A 21889-nucleotide genomic window follows, 5' to 3' on the forward strand; every position below is an offset into this window, starting at 1 on the left:
ATCATACTTGCGATAGTCGCCTGGAACGTCAAATCGCAGGCCTACCTTTCTTAGGAAGCGTCGTCTCACGGAAGCTGTAGCCGGGCAAGTCCACAGCAAGTGTTTTTCGTCACACTGGTCGAGCGCAGCACCACAATGAGGACACTTGTCAGTCACCTCGAAACGTTTGTCACGCCACCGATCACGCACAGAAGGAGTCAGAGCCGCTCCTGCCCTAATCCGGCGCACAGATACCTCCTCCTCCCGAGTGAGACTCCGGGGGAGATGGTTAACCCGATTAAGCCCCAGTTATCGTGTCCCGGACTAAGGATACCGACAATGCAGCAGGGTTATTTTTTTTTTTAACCCTCAAGCTCTCTTTGATTAAAGTTTTTCACCACCACCACCCCTTTCATCTGCCACAACCCTGGATTTCAGGCTCGCAGATCCAAGGGGATCGGTCAAGGGGGAGAGGAGGAGAATCGGTCAGTGGCGGAGGGCCTACTACGGAGGTCCTACTCTTCCTACGCACTGCAGAATCGGCCTTATTAAATGACTCCCACGTTCTCACCGACTAGTTGTGCGCGCTGTAGGAAATCAATAAAGTGCCTACAAAAACATTTTAAAAACCTCTCAGATTTTTTTTTTTATGTTCACGCTACCTAGGGTGGAAACCGCGCAAACTTGAGACGCTCTCCAGGCTTCCTGGGCTTGTTTGTTGTCACAAGAAAAATTCAAGGACAATGAGAGGCACAACCCATTATCAAATCGGCTCTTCTCCGTGGCTGAACCGCACGTCAACTCCGTAACTCACCTATGTTCATGCAGAGCTTGGGTTGACGAAGATGACGAAGGCGTCTAGCCCTCACGACTGGGAATCTTTTTTTTTTCTGAGAACTGGTCGGCGAATTTTTTTTTAGTTACATGAACCTAGTAATGCAGTCAGGACATCAGCGGACACTTAAAAGGGAGAAAGAGAAAGAAAAGCACCGCGCAGTCAATATAACATTTTTTTTTCTTTTTCAAACCGACGGACTTCATTAGAGCACGAGTGCGGGATATCGGACACGCCTCAGCCCGCCGTCAGCCCGAGACAGGCGGAGTACACGGGCGCATAACCCTGGCCCGACTCCTATATCTTCGACGAGTTGGCGCGAGCGGAATCGGACCCGACATAAATCACTCCGCGGACGCGATCTCTCAGCGGGGGAGGTCACATCGCTCCGCTTATACGAGCGCACATCAAACCGCATACAGCTCAGCCCACTCCAACCAATATATTCTCTTCTTGTTTTCCTTTCTCCGCTCTTATTTTTCGCTTGTCTCCGCCTGCAGCGCCAGCAACGACCGGTAAGGACGTCCACCCACGCCGTGCAATTTAGGCTCGCTGAAGCGCACGAGCCCTCTTCGTTGAGTGGACGTTTTTTGTGGACACCCTGCGGAGTTTCTCGAACTTGTTCTCCGTCCAGCAAAGCGTTCACCTTTTCAGAGCACGACTCCATTGCGTGACTGAGGCGTGTTTTCCGCTTCCCCCTCTCCTTCGGCCGCATCCTCTTTCTTTCCTTCCTTCTTTCTTTCTTTCTTCCTTTCTTTCTTTCTTTCGTTCCTTCTTTCTTTCTATCATTCTTTCCTTCCTTCTTTCTTTCTTTCTTTCTTTCTTTCTTTCTTTCTTTCTTTCTTTCTTCCTTTCTTTCTTTCTTTCTTTCTTTCTTTCCTTCTTCCGTTCCTTCTTTCTTTCTATCATTCTTTCCTTCTTTCTTTCTTTCTTTCTTTCTTCCTTTCTTTCTTTCTTTCTTTCTTTCTTTCGTTCCTTCTTTCTTTCGTTCCTTCTTTCTTCCTTTCTTTCTTTCTTTCCTTCTTTCTTTCTTTCTTTCTTTCGTTCTTCCTTTCTTCCTTTCTCTCTTTCTTTCTTTCTTTCTTTCCTTCTTTCTTCCTTTCTTTCTTTCTTTCTTTCCTTCTTTCTTCTTTCCTTTCTTTCTTTCCTTCTTTCTTTCTTTCTTTCCTTCTTTCTTTCTTTCTTTCTTTCTTTCTTCCGTTCCTTCTTTCTTTCTTCCTTTCTTTCTTTCTTTCCTTCTTTCTTTCTTTCTTTCTTTCGTTCCTTCTTTCTTCCTTTCTTTCTATCGTTCCTTCTTTCTTCCTTTCTTTCTTTTTTTTCTTTCGTTCCTTCTGTCTTCCTTTCTTTCTTTCTTCCTTTCTTTCTTTCTTTCTTTCTTTCTTCCTTTCTTTCTATCTTTCGTTCCTTCTTTCTTTCTTTCGTTCCTTCTTTCTTTCTTTCTTTCTTTCGTTCCTTCTTTCTTTCGTTCCTTCTTTCTTCCTTCCTTTCTTTCTTTCTTTGCTTCTTTCTTTCTTTCGTTCTTCCTTTCTTCCTTTCTTTCTTTCGTTCCTTCTTTCTTTCTTCCTTTCTTCCTTTCTTTCTTTCTTTTTTCCTTTCTTTCTTTCTCTCTTTCTTTCCTTCTTTCTTTCTTTCTTTCGTTCCTTCTTTCTTTCTTCCTTTCTTCCTTTCTTCCTTTCTTCCTTTCTTCCTTTCTTCCTTTCTTCCTTTCTTTCCTTCCTTCTTTCTTTCTTTCTTTCGTTCCTTCTCTCTTCCTTTCTTTCTTTCCTTCTTTCTTTCGTTCCTTCTTTCTTCCTTCCTTTCTTTCTTTCTTTCTTTCTTTCTTTCGTTCCTTCTTTCTTTCTTTCGTTCTTCCTTTCTTCCTTTCTTTCTTCCCAGTTCCTGCGAGGTCTGAAATAGCGCTGGCCGCTTGTCCGTTTTCGGTGGCTCGTTCAATTCACGTTGCCAGATATAAGCTGCTTGTTCGCTTAAATTATGAGATGGAAGAGGAGGAGGAAAAATGTAAATGCTTCGAACCATTCCGTTCACGCGCAGCGTTGTTTAGAGCACTGTCCTTTTACTCCAATTTTCTCGTAAAATGGTCGAATCGGGAATAAAAAGCCACGAACTGAATTGATGTCGCCGCTGCACGCAACGGCTAGGCAAAATTCACTTGCGCAAAATCACCGTCGTTCGCCCGTTCAGTGGTGCCATCATTCTACCTCGTCCATACGGTAACCCGGGAATTCCGCCAAAACGAATTACAACTTACGCGATTGCTGGCAAAAATCAGCGTAAGGTACGCTGCTGCATCTCTCTCTCTCTCTCTCGTTGTTGTTAAATCTAAAGTAGCTGTGGCGTAAAAAGCATAGAACCGTACAAATATATAACGATACTCCCGGGGCCGTATTTTATTAGGTGTCCATTTTCCATTAGGCGAGAGTCATACTGTCGTCCGTTAGCAGAGGGTGTCACACCTTTGGCAGCGTTTAACTCGTGTTAACTCGGGAATTAAAAAAGATAGGAGAAAACGAATGGTTGCTTCAGATAGAGGAGGACAAAATGAACCCAGAAGCCAAGTTTGACGACTGTAGATTACTTAGTTAATTAATTATAGGCGAAAATGTCGAAATTGTGTCGAAATAGCGCGGACGTCGATATAACCACGGAAATGGTGTGACGTCACATCCACCGGAAGTCGTCACGGCAAAGTAAAAATTTACACAGAATGGTCGGAAAAACGTCGGATTTGTGTCAAATTAGATGGCAAAATGTGTAATTAAGCGCAGTTAACACTTCAGATCCCCGGAATACGTGTAATTTGGGTATCAATATAGCCACGGGAATGGCGTGGCGTCACCTCCATCACAAGTCGTCACGGCATAGTGTCCTTGGCTTTCGCCTCCTCTCAACACTTTAGTTGCCTAAGTGTCCTCGCAATTTTTGCGTCCATTTGGTCACTGTTTCATTGGTCACTCAGATATGCCAGCGGCTTTCAAGCGTCTGTGGAAAGCGACCCTGCCATTGGGTTGAAGGCGTCCGGACCTCACCAATGGCTGCATATCGCAGCCGACGGCAGCCTGTGGTCAGGTGCGGTCGCCAACCACATAATTGTGTGGTCGCTTCCTACGGACGCCTGAAAGCCGCTGCTATATCTGGGTGACCAATGAAAGACTGACCAAATGGACGAGAAATGGACAATTCAAAACGGACAGCTTATAGAATACGGCCCCTGCGGATGGGTTTTGTCTCGCTTAGAAATTTGAAATTATTTTCGCGAAATGAATTTATTACGACAAGTGGAATCGGTCAAGAGATTGAGAAGAGAGCTCGCAAAGCGGAGCAAAAGAAAAAAGAAATAAAGATTGGTTTATGGTTTTGGTTTATTGGGGTTTAACTTCCCAAACCGACTCAGGCTATAAGGGACGGCGCAGTGAAGGTCTCCAGAAATTTCGACCAAACAGGGTTCTTTAACATGCACTGACATCGCACAGTACACGGACCTCTAGAATTTCGCCTCCATCGAAATTTGGCCGACGCGGCCGGTATCGAACCCGCGTATTTGGCGACCAGCAGCCGAGCGCCGTAACCACTGAGCCACCGCGGCGGGGGAGATGTAAAGAAGAAATATCAAATGAAGTGACAAAAACAAACAAACGAACACAAGGAACTGAATACAAAAACGCGCTGTGCAGTCATATACTTTATACCTTTCTCATCCAACAACCACAAATCCCGTGACACGCTGAAAAGAAAGCACCCCTTCACAAAGCACTGCACCGCTACCGCGGATTTCAACTCGAGCTGCTTAACGCTCGTTTCCTTCTTTAGTAAGGCTTTTCGAAGTTTTATTTCGCAACGAGCCGACGCAAGCATACTTCGGTACTTGAATGCGAGGCTTTCTAAAAAAAGCGAACGAGTGCCTCGATTCCTTTCGCCTTTTATTCACTGAATGTACGCTGAAACTTGAATTTCAATGCAGATGCTCTCGCGCTTTGTAAACTAGGACTAGTGTGTTTTGAAGCCGGTCCCTCTTTAGTACGGTGCTCGTCGAATTCAAATAAGGACAAAGTGCTCCGGTTGTGGAATGAACGTGCAGGCTTTGTAAGGTGAAATGCACAATGACAACTTATGATGTTCTTCAGGACAAAGAGGGTTAATTTTGGCAACAAGCCTTGTAAGTACGTGAAAGACGGTGCCTCTCGTTGACGTTCACTGGCCGGGAGGGTGAAATACGTATTTATGTGAAACGAACCACAGCACTTCAGTTCCTGCCGATCTATGAGAGCTCAAAAAGCGTATATATTAGTCCTGTGTCTTGCAAAAGGACATTGAAAAATTATCCATGATTTAATTGCACGTGAGCGCATATGTTTAAATTTTTTTAGGGAAAAGCACTCTAAATGAAACCGTTTTTACTCAATCGCTCTCCGCACGGCTATAGACGTCATCATGATGACGTCATTATGGTAGCTAGCGCGAGTCCAGGTTGACGTTTATTGTCTAGCAGCCGTGTGCTCACTTCGGCTTCACTGTGTAGGCTCAGGTAACGGCGTTGACTGCTATAGCGAAGGCAACACATTCAAACCAACTCAAGGCAGTAGTGTCCCACCGTTTGTAACATGCCACATATGCAGTCATTTGCGCGAGCGCCAAACGAGTCATCACAAGCTCCCTAATATCTTCGATTTATAATTTATAAAATATAAATGTAAATAAAATGAATAAATATAAATATATCTGTGGCAAGTGCATGGCAGACGAGCCAGCACAGAAATTATATTTATTGTTGTGATCTTAGTAACTGCTTGTCCAAATCAAACCACTGTGGCACCATGCTTTTTTAAGATTGTACCTGCATCAGGGAGGTTCTGTGGAATTAACAGCGGCGCTGGCGTCAGTAACTGAATACCATGTGATGCCACAACGTCATGTCATCTCATTCTGGCCAGCGAGACCTCATTTCTTACCAGCCAGTCTAAGTTTTCTCAATGGCATCATAACATCGTGTGGTCAACTTATTAGAACTACAGACAATGGGTTTCCCTCCAACCAACCAGAATTTACGGGGCGAAGGCCACAGCCGCTCGTTGCCTCTGTTTTAATGTGAAAACATTATATGGCTCATCAGTCAGAAAATCCTGCGTTCTGTCCACGAGAAACAGACCCAAAACCCACGTGACCTCATGACGGCATCGGCAGTGCCTACATCATGTTCCGTGACACAGAGAGGAGAAAAGCTTTTTTTTTTATTTGTTTCTCAACTTTATGGCTTACTACCGCGACATATATTTAATCCCAGCTGCGAATAAAATGCATAAATAGTTAAAACCAAATAGGCAGTATTTTTTTAAATATGACGCAGATATATATATATATATATATATGTACTAATGTACGCTCGGAGTAGCGTAAATTTATACTAGGCTTTTCGGTCACAATGGTTACGAGTTGCGGGTAACAGGAACGCCTGCTCTCATATTTGCAGTTTGCCCAACCCTTAATAGGGGGCTGTGCTCTCTAACAGCGGTTTTGATTATCCATATCCTTGCCTCTTCGCTGTTTGTCAACCCGGCTTCGTTACCGCAGTTGAAGACAGATGTTGCTTGCAACCTCTCGCATGTGATATCAGGGCTGACAGCTATAGAAAGCAACCGCAGCTGTGACGTTCTGGACAACACTTACCAATTGGTAGCGGGGAATAGTGAAGAATTGAGAAAATGATCATTACAACAAACGACACAATGCTGCACAGGTTGCATATCGCGCCCACGGGATCGCTTCCTACCAAATTGATGAAAAACCCCAACGATAGATTCGATCTGTTTGTTCATCTGCTGGAGTAACACTTAGAAGCACGCAAATGCATGCCAGTGGCTCGACACAGTCTTGTACAGTGTCTGCACTACTGGGAAGTTCATGACGTATTCTGCTTACGCCAAGCATGAGCGGCGACTGGTGAAGCACACTTCATACTCAGGTACCAATGCTCTTGTAGGAGAAGCTACACACTTTCACAGCAGTAGCCTGTACAACAGCAGCATCCTCCCCGCTCTGACCTTCCCCCCAACACAGGCGGGCGCAGAGCGGAGGAAGGGTGGCAGGGGGGAGGGGGGGTTAAGAAGCTATTCGTAATAAGCCCGGGGAGGGAGGGGGGAATTTGTCCATTATTGTGCTAGGTCACACAGAAGACACGAACAATCGTTGCCATGATCTTTGTCCCTACCGCCTTATGGAGAGACTTGTTCCAGGATGAACACTTGTTTGCCCTAGCAGCTTGTGTGAAACGAGTGAATGAGTGGCTGCTCCAACCTCGTTATAACGAAACGGTTTGCAAAGAAATAATGGATATAACGAAGGAATGGCGATTAACGCTGTAAGCTTGTTTAACACGGGATATAACGAAGCTCCGGCTATAACGAAGTAATCACCGGGCTCCTTCAGCTTCGTTATAACGAGGTTCAACTTATTACTAATACTTTTGCTACAACAGCTGCAACTACTACTATGCAACTAATACTAGAACTAGGACAACCGATATTGCACCACAACTGCTACTGCTGCTGCTGTCGCATGCAATGTATATGCAATACAATGCATGCTTTATTGATAACAGTTACACGTCTGGCCTGTCAAAGCCGACTTCATTCGCAGTGCTTGTGCAACAACACTACCAATACGTGCCTAGGGCCCCGACCCACTTGTCCCCTCTTCTTTGCGCAGAGCCCCGGCAGCTCGACGAGCGACCTGGGCGCCCGGCTGGGCTGCGCGCTGGCGTCGCAGCTCCACCTGAAGCCCCCCTCCCAGTTCCTCTCCGCGTCCTCGGCGGCCGGCGGCGGCGGCCGCGCCCCGCTCACGTCGGCGCTCTCCCAGCGGCTGTCTCGCGCCGTCGCCGGCGCCGCGAGCAGCAGCAGCGCCCTGTGGGACAAGTCCACCTCCCTGCCCAGCATCGCCGTGCAGAGGGTGGGACTGCTGCACCACGCTTCCACCTCGGGCGCCGGCGGCGGGGCTCCGGCGTCGTCGCGGCTCTCGGCGGCGCTGGCGACCCGCTGCTCCCTGACGGCGACGGCCGCCACCGCCGGCGCAGCAACCGCGACGCCGGCGTCGCAGCCGGCGTCCTGCGGCGCGGCGCTACCGCCCGTCTCCGCTGCCTCCTCCTCATCCTCGATGCACGGGTGAGCGGCCGACATCCGCGCGTGTATCCGCGAGCTCCACGAGCGGCGCACACCGACTGGACCGAACGTGCCTAGTGGCGCATGCAGTCAGCTTTCCGATTCGGTGTTTAGTTTAGCTCGCTGCGTCCTAATGGGCTGTTCCTACATCGTATGCCCTTTTGAGAAGCCAGTCACTTGTATGTCCTTGAAATCCTTTTCGGCTTCCTAAAAAAAAAGGTGAGGTCTTTGCTCCGTGAGTAGCCAAAGAAATGTATGTCCAGGATATTCATTCGGATCTTGCTGGAATTCGAGTGGCTGGGATTCGAACCCGCGACCTCGGGTTCAGCAGTCGAACGCCATAACCACTGAGATGCCAAGGCGAATCGGACAGAAACGTTTCTGCCTCGACAAAGTGAGCCCAATGTTGGCCCGCTGCTTTCGAAAGCACATAGGCTAAAAGAACTGGATTAGATGAGGATAATAAAAAAATTGCAATGGTACAAGTGATATAACGTCATAGCCACTGACTCCCCAAAACAAAATCGAAGGCGTGGAAATTCGGTACACCGATCTTGAATATACGGCCGCGAAAATTTTGGCTAAAACGCAGTGTCCGTTCAAAAATCTCTGTAGAGACGAAGTAAATACAGGCAGTGTGAATAATTATTCTGCCGCCATGTTCCTAAGTTGCACAATACGCTCGTCGAAACTGATCGAAGAAGCGGAGCCTGTCACGAGTGAAAGTTATGGCGAGAGGTTTCATCAGCTACGATCTCTCACACTTCTGAAACAGAAACGAAGAGAACAAAATAAAGAAGCTTTCATCACGTGACCCGACGACAGGACACCTTGAAGGGAAGAAAAAGAAATCCACGCGGATTACACGCTCGGTGCCTCTCTCATTAGGCAACTATGAAATGGTCTGGCACAGTGCCGCTGAAGCGGGAACACAATGGGCGGTGGCCAAATCAGTGGAAAGTAATTGACAGCGCATTTCTCTTCGGCGCACTGGGACAGCGACTGGGCGATGAAACCAGAAAGATCGCCCACGGATCCGCTGAAAAAGGCGCTGGCTGTGCAGACACTCTTGCTGCAAATTGATTGCCTTCGCACTCTGCATCAAGTCGCGCTTTCTTTTCCGTTTTGACACATACGCTAGGCAGCCTTCCACTGCGATGAATGTTTCGTCATCGACATTTACTAACAGGCCTTGGGCGACGCCCCTACCCTCACAGGCAGACAGAGGAGGAAGAGTGAGGGGTCGTCAGTCTGTCGAGGTCCACGGTACAGTCGACTGTCGCGGCGGCGACAAAGCGAGACGCAGTACGACTTGCGTCATTTTCGTCATCGCCTGTAACGCAGATGCGAGCTTGCGAACTTCAACGCTCCCCAACCTCCCCGCTACTATGCCCTCAGGCTGGATTTCTGGGCACAGTCAGCAGAAAAGGAACGATGAAAGAATCGATCCACTTTTTTTTTTTCTAGGGAGTCGAGTGCAGAAATCGCAGTGTCTTATAAACCCCGAGGGAGGGCGAGAAATGCGCACGGCCCGTTGGTTATCGTTACTCAACCAAAGCGAACTGCGCCATACGGCTGAGAGAGCGGCCGGGTCATTTGGATTCTTGATTTGTTCTTCACCGTGACGAGGTCTGTTTGCCGAGCGAGGCAGAATGCGTCGTTTTCGGTACAAAAAATAACTCTGGCGTGTTCGAGGGAATTCTTGCAATTCGGATTCTTCTCAACGAGAACTTGGGTCGTGAGCTGAGCTTGTACAATAGGAATGATGCTGTCTGAGAATTACGTCTGCAGATCAATTTTTATTTCTGCGTGCCCGCTGGTTTTGCGATGTTACGAATTTCTCGGTTACTGTGGCTCTACTGTCATTCCTCGAACCGCGTTGAATATGAACGAAAATTAAAATTGATAGTAGCAACTTTTTGTTGCTTTACTGTGGCCAGGTGCTATGGGCTCAAAGAAGAAAGTGCCGCAGTACTCTTCGTGGGCGAGGTCTCTTTCTCCCTCACCCACTACTCATAAAATGAGCACTCTGACTATAATCGGTGAGGCTGTTACTGCGCCTTTTATATCATCAAATCAAATAATGAATTAGTTAACTATAACCTCTTTACACACGGTCGCTATTTTCCGGTTCCATTCTGGGAAGAAAACAACATTTTGAGTTTTGTCTCTCAAGTTGCTTCGTTGATAGCCTTAAGTAGAGAACAGTTTTTGAATAAGTCAAGTGAATTCCTCTCATAACAAAGGGCTTTCAATCAATCAATCAATCAATCAATCAAGTTACTGTAGTGCTGCGACTTCTGGAAGAATGGAAAGGAAAGTGCACAGGCATGTCCAATGGTTCGAGCTGAGCCAGTCGCTGCCACATGCTGACAGAGGGGGGCTGAAATATACGTGAGAGAAAAATGGCCGCGGCTTAGCTCGGCTAAGCCCGGTCATCCAAGCGAAAGCTTTGTTATGCGTGGTTATGCTGTGTTGCTAAGACAGGTTACACTCAACCTCTTCGTCCGTCGCCAAGTCGAGGCGGAGGCAGCAGCAGCAGCGGCTGCCTCCAAAGATCTTCGCTGTCGCATTTCGGCAATCTTCAACCGCCGTTGAGCCAGTCGCCGCTCCCGTTCTTCGTCGGTCCCTGCCGCTTGCTTGGCACGTTTAACTTCCCTACCTCTAGCTAAATACTTAGCATGACTGGCAACGTCAGCCGGATGATCAGTCTTCTACGGGACCGTCCCGATGGCGGAGACGGTCCCAGCAGTGCGAGGCGGCAGTGTCCCAATGGGCATTGAAACTCCCTTGGACGTCCATGGGACGTCCAAGAGAATACCAGTGCCCACTGGGGTGTATGCACGCTAAAGCGGCGCCGTCTCCCTTTCTAACGAACGGCGAGTCACGTGGTTAGTCACGTGGACACATGTCCCCAGGTCCATGCGGAAGGGTATAAACGTGTCATTTTCTATCTCGTATGACCGCAGTGCGGCGTGCCGGAGCCAGAGCTGCAGTAACAACGCCAACAACAACGGCATCATCAGCGGCGGCGGCAGCGTGTCCGAGCTGCGCGGCGGCAACCTGGAGTCGGCCTGCAACGGCGTGGCGGCGGCCGTTCCTTCCGGGGACGGCCACCGCAGAAGGCAGTCGCCGGACGGACCAAACGTCGACCCGCACGGACGGCGGCTACCCCTCTCACCAGCTGGTAAGGCACTCTGCTTTCAGATGCTGAAAATTTTCAGTTTTCAAAAAATTTAAGCGTTCGCACAATGAAGATCACTCATGACTTTGAAAGCGAGCACTGTAACATAAACGTAACTAAAATATTGAAACGACCCAGTACTAAAGCGATCTAGAAACCTTAGTACACGTGGCCACGTGTAACCTGCATTGCACGCCATAGCACGTAAATGGGTGTAGAGGTTATCCCTGCTCTCCAGGTGAGCGGTGAGCTTCGAAGATGAGGAAGAAGCAGTAGATGAAGGTGGGTTGCCCGCCCCCCCCCCCTTTTGTTTCGTTTGTATGACTGCAGTGCGTGTAAGTAAATAAATAAATAAATAAATAAATAGGGCTTTCTTACAGTACACTGGGTCCTGTCGGCAATCTATGGGAATTCATTAAGGCGCCGGTGGCACTACCCAGCTTATCACGTGTATGCCTGAGATTTTCTCTTTTTTTTATTGCGGAAGCAATACTACGCTCATGAACGGCATTTCGCGTAGCGGCGGCCGGTAGCCACGTTTGACCTTTAGGGTGACCTCTGACGTCATACCGAGGCGAGAGATGAGCTACCAAGTCGAGTCGTCGTGCAGCGGCGGCCGGTAGCCACGCGTGAATGACTTATGACGTCATAACATGACTAGTGGCGTCATAGCGTGGCGTCATACCAGGGAGAGAGATGGGCTACCAAGTCGAGTCGTCGCGCAGCGGCGGCCGATAGCCACGCGTGACCTGTAGACGCGGCGCGCCGCGTTCCTTCCGTTAGAGGCACTGCGCTCGCTTTCGCAACCTACCAGGCGTAACCAAAGCTACGCCCCAGCCAATTTTTTTTGTAACCTAGAGCAGTTGTTTAGAGAAAATTTATTTCCATACATTCACATTTACAAAAACACAGATAGTCCCTTTGCGCGTGGTGTGAATGTTGTCTTTGTCAAAGAAAAACATGAACAGAGCAAACGCTCTTGGCACTGAGCACACACAAGCAAATGCTAGTTTTCTGGCTGTACCCACGCGTAGAAAAAGGCAAGGTTTAAGCTCTGCATATGAGCAACGGGGCCTTCGCACAGAGTTCATCAAGATCCACTGATCTTTTCATTGGTTCAATATCGAAAGTGAATTGGTTTGATTTGGTTTGATTTATGGGATTTAACGTTATGAGGGACGCCGTAGTGAAGGGCTCCGGAAATTTCGAGTGACATCGCATAGTACACGGGTCTAGATTTCGCCTCCAATTGTGATTAGTCGATAACTTATCCTAGTGTACGTATTTGACAATTTCATGTATTGGGCCCAAACTTGGAGGCTATCCTGAAATTTTGAAATGAGACTTTAGGAACGATTAAAATTGAGTTAATGGCAGTCTAATTCGAAATAACGCCGGGAAGTGGACTTAGAACATGCAAGCGCAGGGCAGGCAACCGGTCGTCCATCAGAATGACTAGTTGCACACCTCGTAAAGGCAACGTCGTCGTGGCCGGCAGGGAGTCAGTTGTTTTGATGAGAAAAAAAAATGGCGGCGATTACGTTACTTCCTAATGCGAAATTTGAGCGCAGCTCATCAGCTGTTTCAGCTTTTCGGTAGATTGAGGCAAACATTTCGAGCAAGACATGAATGTACAATTACAGACAACTTATTTTTCACACATATTCCTTCTTCAAGTAACACTCCACTAACAGTTGTTGATTGTCATGAAGGAAGCGTTGTGGTCGGAGAAATAGATGGATATATGTTCGACTTGCTGCACCAATGTCTGGTTCTCAAAGACGAGGTCTGTACAAGTGTTTCGCGAAGTTGTCACAGCCGTGGGAGGCGTTACAAGTGAGAGTAGCTCGAGGGCTCACTTTCCGAGCAGCTTATCACCCCGCCCCCAACATGCCCGCCTTGGTCAGGAAGGACACCATAATCACTTCACGCGATCTGCTCCAGCACTATCGTCTTTCTCGCCAACTCTATCCAGGTCCGCACCAAGAACTTACAAAGACAGAGGCCGTCACATGGCGCCAACTCCAGACGGACACTTTCCCCAATCCCTAAAGATTCCATAATATATTTCCTGAACGGTATATGCCGATGTGTAAACACTGCAATATCCCAGCAGATCTCCTTCATATGGTCTGGACTTGTCCACGACAACACATGCCAACACCCACACAACATACCTGGGAGGCTCGTCTACGCAGCTCTACCCTAGACGACCAACGAACGCTCATCGGTCTCGCTCTAGAGGCTGCCAGATTCCAAGGAGTCTTGGCCGACCCCTAGATCTGGGCCTTCGGCCCCTTGACTGTTTTAATAAATGTTTACCAACCAACCAAAAGTGAGAGTAACGGGATGTTCTCCAGCATAAGTGGTAGGTTGGTTGGTTGGTTGCGACTGAGAGAAGGATGAAAAATTCAGGTGGCACTTTGTTCACCTAAAGTGCGGTGAGGCGAAAGCCTTAAGCGCGGTGTTGCTGCTTGCGTCACTGAAGCGTTGCTAAGATGCTAGGCTTCGCCTCTAAGAGTGAAACGCGACAGCGTCTTGCAACGCTGCCAGGGAGTCCATAGAACACCATCGCCCGTTCGGTTCTACGCCTTGCTCGTCGGTAAATTGGTTTTTGAGGAAAGGAAATGTATCTGTCCCGCATACCGCGGGGGACACCTGAACCTCGCCGTAAGGGAAGGGAAGAAGATGGGAGTGAACGAAGGCACCGTATTCACTAGAAGCGCCTTTGTTCGTTCCAAATATCCTAATAAGGCGAAAGCATTTAATGCCTCATACTGTCGTTAGCAGACGCGTCGGCAGCCGTGTCGACAGACGCGTTGGCAGGAATGTCGACAGACGCGTCGGCAGCCGTGTCGACAGAGGTGGTGGTGGTGGTGGTGAAAAACATTTATGGGAAATTAAGTTTTTTTACAGAAAGATGACTGGGGTAGGACCCTATTGGCCCTTTCCCCTTACAATACTGGGTGGAGCCCCTATTCCGGTGCCCCATTGGCAAGCAACGCCGCCCGCGTCCGTTGAACCAAAGCCTGTTGGCTTTTTAGGTCTTGACAGCCGAGCAGGGCCGCCTCCCAGTCCTCTCTGGTGGGGTTGAGGTTGGGGGGGTAGATGGGTTTGACTGACACGCCCAAACCATGTGGAAGGTGTCAGCCACCTCCCCACAGAACTGGCACGCGCCATCAAAGGATGTATTGAAGTGTTTAAGCACCGCCGGGCACAGCACAGTGTTAGTAAGAATTTTGATGAGGAGGCGCTCGTCAGCGCGATCCAGACCCTTACAAGGGGCCGGGTAGCGCCGGTGCTCCTCCTTGTAGTAATCGGTGATTTGCTTGAATGTAAGGGCCAGATTGTCTGATTGGGAGTACCGAGGCGTCGGCAGATTTGTCTGCCTTTCGGCGTCACTGCTTAAAAAGAAACTGCGCCGAGGGTGTGAATCGAACCAGGGCCTTTGGCATTTGAAGAGGAGACGCTACCACTCCGCCACGAAGGCTCAAGGTTCGAGCATGAATAAAGGGCAGTCTAGTGAATGTATAGGTTTCATAAATAAAATAAAAGGAATAAAGTCAAGAAAAGGAAAATAAAAATAAGAAAATAAGCAAAAATAAAACCAAAATAAAATAGGATATGAAAATACAAATAAAAAACAAGAAAAGGCAGCAAAAAATAAAAAATATGAAAAATAAAAAGTAAATAAATATAAACAGTGCGCCAGGAAACGCTTTCGCCTTGCAGTACTTTAGAGAGCCAAAGTGCCCCCTGAATTTTTCCAAACCATCGAGCTGGCATGGCGGAGTGGTTAGAATGCTCGTCTCGCACTCCCAAGAATGGGGTTCGATTCCCGAACTCAACCAATTTCATACTCGATTTTATTTATTTATCTGGCCTGACTAGAAGGGTTAATTAGGCTGATTGGCTAATTAACGAATTAACTAAACTCAGTCTCACTTACTTGAAGCATCACTATACGATCCCTTTAACTGGTTGCATGGTTACTAGCCGAAGTACAATTGGCCCCGTTTGAAATTCGCGCACTGTGAGGTCACGACCGTTACGACCAATTGAAGAGCGTGTTATTTCAGTCAACTCCTGCTTACAACGATGAGGCATTAAAGGCTTCCGCCTTAAAAGGAGAAGTGCACGGGCCTGCCAACTGGCTCAAGCCGAGCCACCACCGCTGCCACGTGCATATAGAAGAGAGTTGAAAGATAAGAGGACAGAGTAAAAGAGAGAGTAAAGACATGCGTCGCAACAACCGCGTCCGCCGGAACGGACGCTGGCTGAAAAAAACAGATACACGGCTGCAGCCCGAAGGCTGCAAACCGAATAAGTGGTAGGAAATTTCTGTTTGTCTTTATATCTACATTAAAGTCCCCACCCACCCTGCCACGCTGGCCGGGGGCAGTTAATGGTTGATCGCGAGAGTCCCGCACCCCACTCCCCCTGAGGTGGCACTCACTTTCAGCTGATGCCCAGTTCAGCACTCCAAGACCAACGACTCGCCATCACCAGTGCCTCTAACAGGCTGGCCCTCCAGGGTCTGGCACACCATTTGTAAGGGAGGAACCCACTGTGTGGGCCCCTCCCGCAGGCCATGAGGGGGGCTCTGCCCCCCACCTGTAATTTGTCATGGCCAATAAAGTTTACACCACCACCACCCTCGCTCACCGTTGTCAGCGCTAGGGCACGCAGCCCACATCTCTCTTCCACCCCACATAGCTTTAAGTGCGACTCAGGCTTCCACTGACCCAGGGAACCAGTTATGCGCACTGCCTTTCCTCAAAATGATCGAAGTGTAAAACGCTGTCAGCGCCAACGCCAATGAGCACAATGAACGCCGGCGGGTATGTATAGGCTACAGTTGACGCACAGCAGAGGAGGGGGGGATTTGAGCTTGGGGTATCTTTTACAGCCGGCGTCGTCGCATCGGCGGACGCGGTTGTTGCGACGCACGTCTTTTCTTTCAATCTTTGTTCGCACACTTTTAAACTCTCCTCTGTCCGCACGTAGTAGCGAGTGCGGCTCAGCTGGCCAGTGGGTAGGCCCGTGCACTTTCCCTTTCATCCTTCCTACAGTAGCAACAACAACAACACAGCAGGGGAAATTGACGGTCGCGCACCGGCAGAGGCCTTCGTCCCGCTGCGGACTTTAGTCATCGTACACTTGTCCGGTTCGGACGGAGCTGGGAAGTTCCCCGGGGTTCCTTCTGCGAAGTCAAGGTTTGGCGCTGCAGAAGACGTAGGCAGTGGTCGCGGATGTATACACCACACCGGCCACTTCACCTGGAACTGACTGTGCAGCGACGAAGCATGGCTTTGACTCGCTAGGAGCAACCATTGCGAAAGCCGCAAATGAAATTTTGCTGTATGGCTGTGACCCTCCGCGGTGGCTCAGTGGTTAAGGCGCTCGTCTACGGAGCCGGAGTACCCGGGTTCGAACCCGACCGCGGCGGCCGCGTTTCGGTGGAGACGAAACGCAAAAGGCGCCCGTGTCCTGTGTGATGTCAGTGGATGTTAAAGATTCCCGAAGTGGTGGAAATTATTCCGGATTGAATTGTAAAACATTTATTGCGTCGAGAGTCCGGAGCCCTCTACTACGGCACCTCTTTCTCTCTTTCTTCTTTCACTCCCACCTTCACCCCTTCCCTTACGGCGCGGTTAAGGTGTCCGCCGAGACATGTGAGACAGATACTGCGCCATTTCCTTTCCTCAAAAACCAATTTACCAATTTACCAGTGCTGTTTTGTTCCCCGGCGCAGATAGCTTCCGCGTATTTGAGATTTATGCAGTCTCGAACTGCAAATGTTCTCCACATTGTATCCCAAGTATAAGTTGTAGTCATTACACTTGGCTTCTGTTTAAGTTTACGGTGTTACTTAATACTTCGCAATAAGTTTTTTTCCCGTAGAATACCCGCACACGTAAAGCACAGAAGAACAAAATTGAAAATCAGTTTTTGAGGGTTTTTGAGGAAAGGAAATGCGTTATATCTGTCTCCCATCTCGGTGGACACCCGAACCGTGCCGTAAGGTAAGGGAGCAAATGTTTTGCAACCGCGGCCAGCGCGGTCGGGTTCGAACACGGGTACTGCGGCTCGGTAGAAGAGCGCCCTAGCCACTGCGCCACCGCGGTGGATGACGCATAGCTGTCAGTAGCACCGTTTCGTCGAGATTTGACGCACCAATGCGACGAATATAGACCGCCGCTTTAGTTTTCACAACTAGCGGACGTTGGTCACTGTGAATCAAATGTATCTTCACACGCTCATTAGTGATGTGCACGCGATGTCTTGCTCTTTCACTAAAGTCTTCCTGCTCACAAGCCAGCAGGGTAAGCGATGCGTATACGACCACAGCCTCTCACTCTCTTCTTCTACTGCTCTCTAGTTCTCTAGCTCATTTTCTAGCACTCTATACAGTCTCCTATACGGTTGTGGCTAGGGACCCTATGACGAGCCAGTTACGTGAGATGCTAAAGATTCCACATCTTATTTTAGAGCGTAAGTTGGAACACTCACATTACTCAAGGTCGCGTTAGTACGAAACACAAGGTCAGTCAAGTGGGGCCAGTGGGTAGTATCACTGGTACCACCTAATTGGCGTAGAATATTCGGAGTGTATCAAAAAATTCAGCGCGTTACGGAGCATACGATTACTAGCGGAATCAAAGCGGAGTATATCACAGGGACTCGCACTGACGACCTTTGGTTCCCTAAACCCTGACTTCTTGAAACTTCAAACGTCCATTACGGCCAAAATATTTGACGTAGGACATTCGAAGTGGTGTCAAACGATTTGTCTTTTTGCGCTGTATACGTTGGCAGAAAAAGTAGACATCCGGATATAACGAAAAATTTGTACCGGATATAGCGAAAATGACAACGACGCAATATTGCTTCGATATAGCCAACGCTCGATGCTCATACGCTGCCTCAGCGTTTTTTTTTTTTTTTTTTTTGAAGAGCCTCTTTTCTCTGCCCGCAAGCACATGCGTAGACAAAACTGAGGCTTCCTCCCCTGCTGAAACTGCCTCAGCACTACATGTAAATTCTTGTCCGATCGCGCAGAGGCCATCCTTTACTACGGCACCCGGCTGAGCAACTACGAGCGGACCGAGGTGTCCCAGTACCGCGACATCTGGTACCTGGGCCTCGACGCCAGCAAGATCGAGTTCGACGAGGGGGCCGGCCAGAACGGCGGATATGACGACGAGACCGGCTCCTACATCAAGGTACAGCTTCCTGTCTCTTATCTGCGTCTTCCGATTGATCGATCAGTCGACGGATAAACATCCAATGCGTGGTGGACAAAGTTAAAGGAACATAGAAACCTAATTTAATTGCGTATTTTCTTCTTTAAATTGTGCGTTTTACATTCGAATACACGGATCCCCGCGTGGTGTTCGTCTAGAAACCCTAAATAATTTGTAATTGAATGTCTTTTATCATGCTGTTTCCGTTTTGGTTTCATAAACCGAACGACGGCTGTGACGTGCAGTTGAAATTTAGGTTACGTGAGGCAAGTAAAAACTGCGATATAAAAGGTGATACTTAGTTTTAACTCACTACAGCACTTAAACTAGCCTGCGTCAAGAGCTGGAATTACAATAAACGGCGATCAGCAGTTATACTGCCGTTTTTTTTTTTTGTGCCTAACATGACCTAAAGTCTAAGTATGCGTCATAACCATCGTTCTCTTGATGAAACGGAAAGGGAACAACGTTAAGAAGAAATTAAACTACAAATTATTTAACGGTCGTAAGCGAATACCACGGGGTGCTTCATGTTTGCCAATGTCTAACGAACCGTTTAGAGAAGAAAACACGAATGCCAAAATTTGCTGTCTACAGTCCTTTAAATGGAGAGATATGGAAAAGGCCTTTGTCCTGCAGTGGGCGAAGTCAGGCTGATGATGATAATGAATGGTTGGAGAGGTCACCAAGGCTTCTGAGTATTTGCCCTGTGCATCTAAGAAGGGGCAAGTGTCCGGGCTAGAAACTTCGTTGCTATCCATTGGAAAAACGCCTGGCGTCGCTGAAGTCTTTAAGGGCTAAAAAATGACAGTGGCCTTTTGCGGAGACTTGCATTAGGCTTTGAAGCGGGGCGAACTCTCGGATGAAGTTTCTGTGAGACATAATAAGAGAAGTGGCTGGTGAAAATACACATGCTGAGAAGATACTGATTCCACTTCGGTTGCGCGATCGAGTACAACGGACTTTAGAATTGTCCTTTCTCAAAGTGTTGCTAGTTAATTTGAATATCAGAATGTTCACCAATTGATTTCAGATACTCTTTGTTAAATGCACTTAAAAGGCTGCTCCTGTTATAAAATTTGAATTTGCGCCGAGGAGAATCGTCATGGCTAATCTGCGGGCTGAAAAAGCGAAATGAAGTTTCACTGAAAAAAAAATTTTCTCAACAAAAACTTGCAAACGTACGTTCCGTCTCCTTTCTGGAGCTCTATTCTCCCCAAAAACTTTTCATCTCTTCATGCCGCTGCCATTTGCGTCCCAGTGATTATCAAAACTCTATTGGACGTCCCATAGACGTCCAAAACTTCCTCAGGACATCCAAGGGAATTTTAGTGCTCATTGCGATGTGCCTTGCCGAGCAAGCCTTTGCCTTTTTAAGCTGAGCTCTACCTGCGTCGCGAAGAATGCAGTGAATAAACATTAAACTAGTCACAGAACACAGGTCTGATGGCACACGAAACATGTCCCGTTAACTCTGCACCGACCGTAGCAAGTGTTCAAGCTGCAGCAATGGAAGAACAGCTACCCATTAAAAAAGAAAGAAAATGAATTGGTGGCCTCCGTCCGCCGCATTTCATACGCCTTTCGCGTTGGTTGCTCGAAACAGAAGGTAGCGATAATTGAAGTAGCGCGCTATATCTAAGTGGTCGAGGGATATAAACTAGATATTGCAAACACCCTTAAAATTGTCTGTGCTTAACTCTAGCTCCAGGTAGAGTCATGAGAGGACACATTTTGCGTCAAACAGTATGGACAATCAAATTCCTGTTTCGAGCCGGCACAGTTCCTCACAAAACAAAAGGTAAAATCGAGATACTAAATAGCTTTCCGAAGCATTCCAGCAGGCATACCCATGAAAGCGGGATAAGCTTCGAACGGAACCACTCCCCCTTTGCTTAATGCCCGATTTTAGTCCTAATGCGTCCAAAGTTCCTAAAAAAGAAATAAAAATTATTTTCAAACGCTGCCAGCCATTGCGCACCTATTTGTGAAAACTCAGAAGACACATGATACCGCGAGGTTGATCAAAGTCTGTGCACAGTACCGCGGCACTTATAACTCAACAACACGCAGACATACCAAAACGGAGGGAGACCATTACGCAGAGTGCTGAGCGGCCGAGTTCGTTCGCGAAGATTGCTCACGAAGAATGTTCGGATGGACACCATGTGGAGCGAATGATTCGGGCGTGCGTCGTTCGAGATGAACTGGATCAGACAGAAACGGCCTCTTACACCCTCTCGTTCTCTCGTTTCGTGACGAAAGATGAACAGCGTGTATTGGAGTCCCTCTTCCTCAACGGACCAGCGAAACGACCGAGTGAATGCGCTTTCTGGGCGCCCACGCGATGACAGCTGCGACTCAGTGAAGAACGCGCCCGAAATGTCTCTCATCTCGTCTCATTTCTGATTTCGCTCGCTCGCTCATCTCGGCTCCGCGCGATCCAGGCACGCTACGAGCGAACGAAATAGCCTCGGGGAATCGACGCGGATCCCGGAGGTCATTGGCTCAGCGAGCCTTACGCTCACCCGGTTCCTATCCGTTTGCGCAGCTTAAAAGAGTGAAGACTACCCGGCGGGCGCTGAAACTACACTGGACGTCCGCAGGACGTCTCAAACGTCCTCAAGACGTCCAAGGGAGTTCATGTGCCCGTTGGGTAAAAACAGTAAATGAAAGATGCCGAAAAGAAGAAAGAAAAATATAAAGAAGCCTGCAAATGTTTCCATTCGGTGGACGCCTGGAGATGACGCAAAAAATGTGTGCTGTGCCGCACTCGCGCGGACGCACGCCACAGCCCAGTATAGCACAAAAAGTTGTAATAACGTTATATATATTTGTTATGAATGTTAAAATAACGCCATTTGTTGCGCCATTATGTCCATCTAGAGTGCTAAAATTTAATGTACAACTTATCTGTCGCGCTCAGAACGTTAATATAGCGGTCCAAGTAAAACGAAATTGTAACGTCAGTAATAAAACATAAGTGAAACACATTGCAACTTCGCATGAAATGTATTTTTAGGTTGTAAACATTTATGTAATGTTCCATGTACAGGAGGCAATTACCTGTAGAAAGAAGCAGAGGTGTAACATGCAAATATGTAACACATGAAACTTGTTGTGCAACTAAGAATTCATGCTCTTCGTTAAAACAGTGACTAGCTATAATGGAAGTCAAGAAAAAAACTATTTATTATCATTGGAAGTGTGTTTCAGTAATGTTTGTGGATCAATACGTAACTTAGAACATTAGCAAAACATTGCTATGACGTTAATGTAATGTTCGTGATCAAAACAAGCATACTTCAGGTATCTAATTTAAGCACTGTTCCAGGGATTTTTTCACATTTCAGCCGTTAACAACTAGCATAACTTTGCAATTACTGCTGAAAATTACTATACAAAACACCTGAACAATGGATCACTAACACTCTTAGCGGCACTGCTTTTGGGTGTCTAAGCATTAACACCGGGTAACCGCACTGAACGGGTGAGT

General features: G+C 47.8%; 1 protein-coding gene across 1 annotated transcript in view; it reads left to right on the forward strand.

Moving 5' to 3' along the window:
* The window catches only part of LOC149370993 (dual specificity tyrosine-phosphorylation-regulated kinase 4-like), a 185015-nt gene that overhangs the window by 136653 nt on the left and 26473 nt on the right, over nucleotides 1-21889 (forward strand). Inside the window, exons 2-4 of the mRNA XM_089564222.1 lie at nucleotides 7514-7965; nucleotides 10932-11149; nucleotides 18209-18372. Coding sequence (XP_089420348.1) covers nucleotides 7514-7965; nucleotides 10932-11149; nucleotides 18209-18372 — 834 coding nt within the window. The remainder of the gene's footprint in view (nucleotides 1-7513; nucleotides 7966-10931; nucleotides 11150-18208; nucleotides 18373-21889) is intronic.

The sequence above is a fragment of the Amblyomma mixtum genome, chromosome 1 (genome assembly GCF_055824585.1).
Source record: "Amblyomma mixtum isolate Tamu chromosome 1, ASM5582458v1, whole genome shotgun sequence".
In the NCBI taxonomy this organism is placed as follows: Eukaryota; Metazoa; Arthropoda; class Arachnida; order Ixodida; family Ixodidae; genus Amblyomma; species Amblyomma mixtum.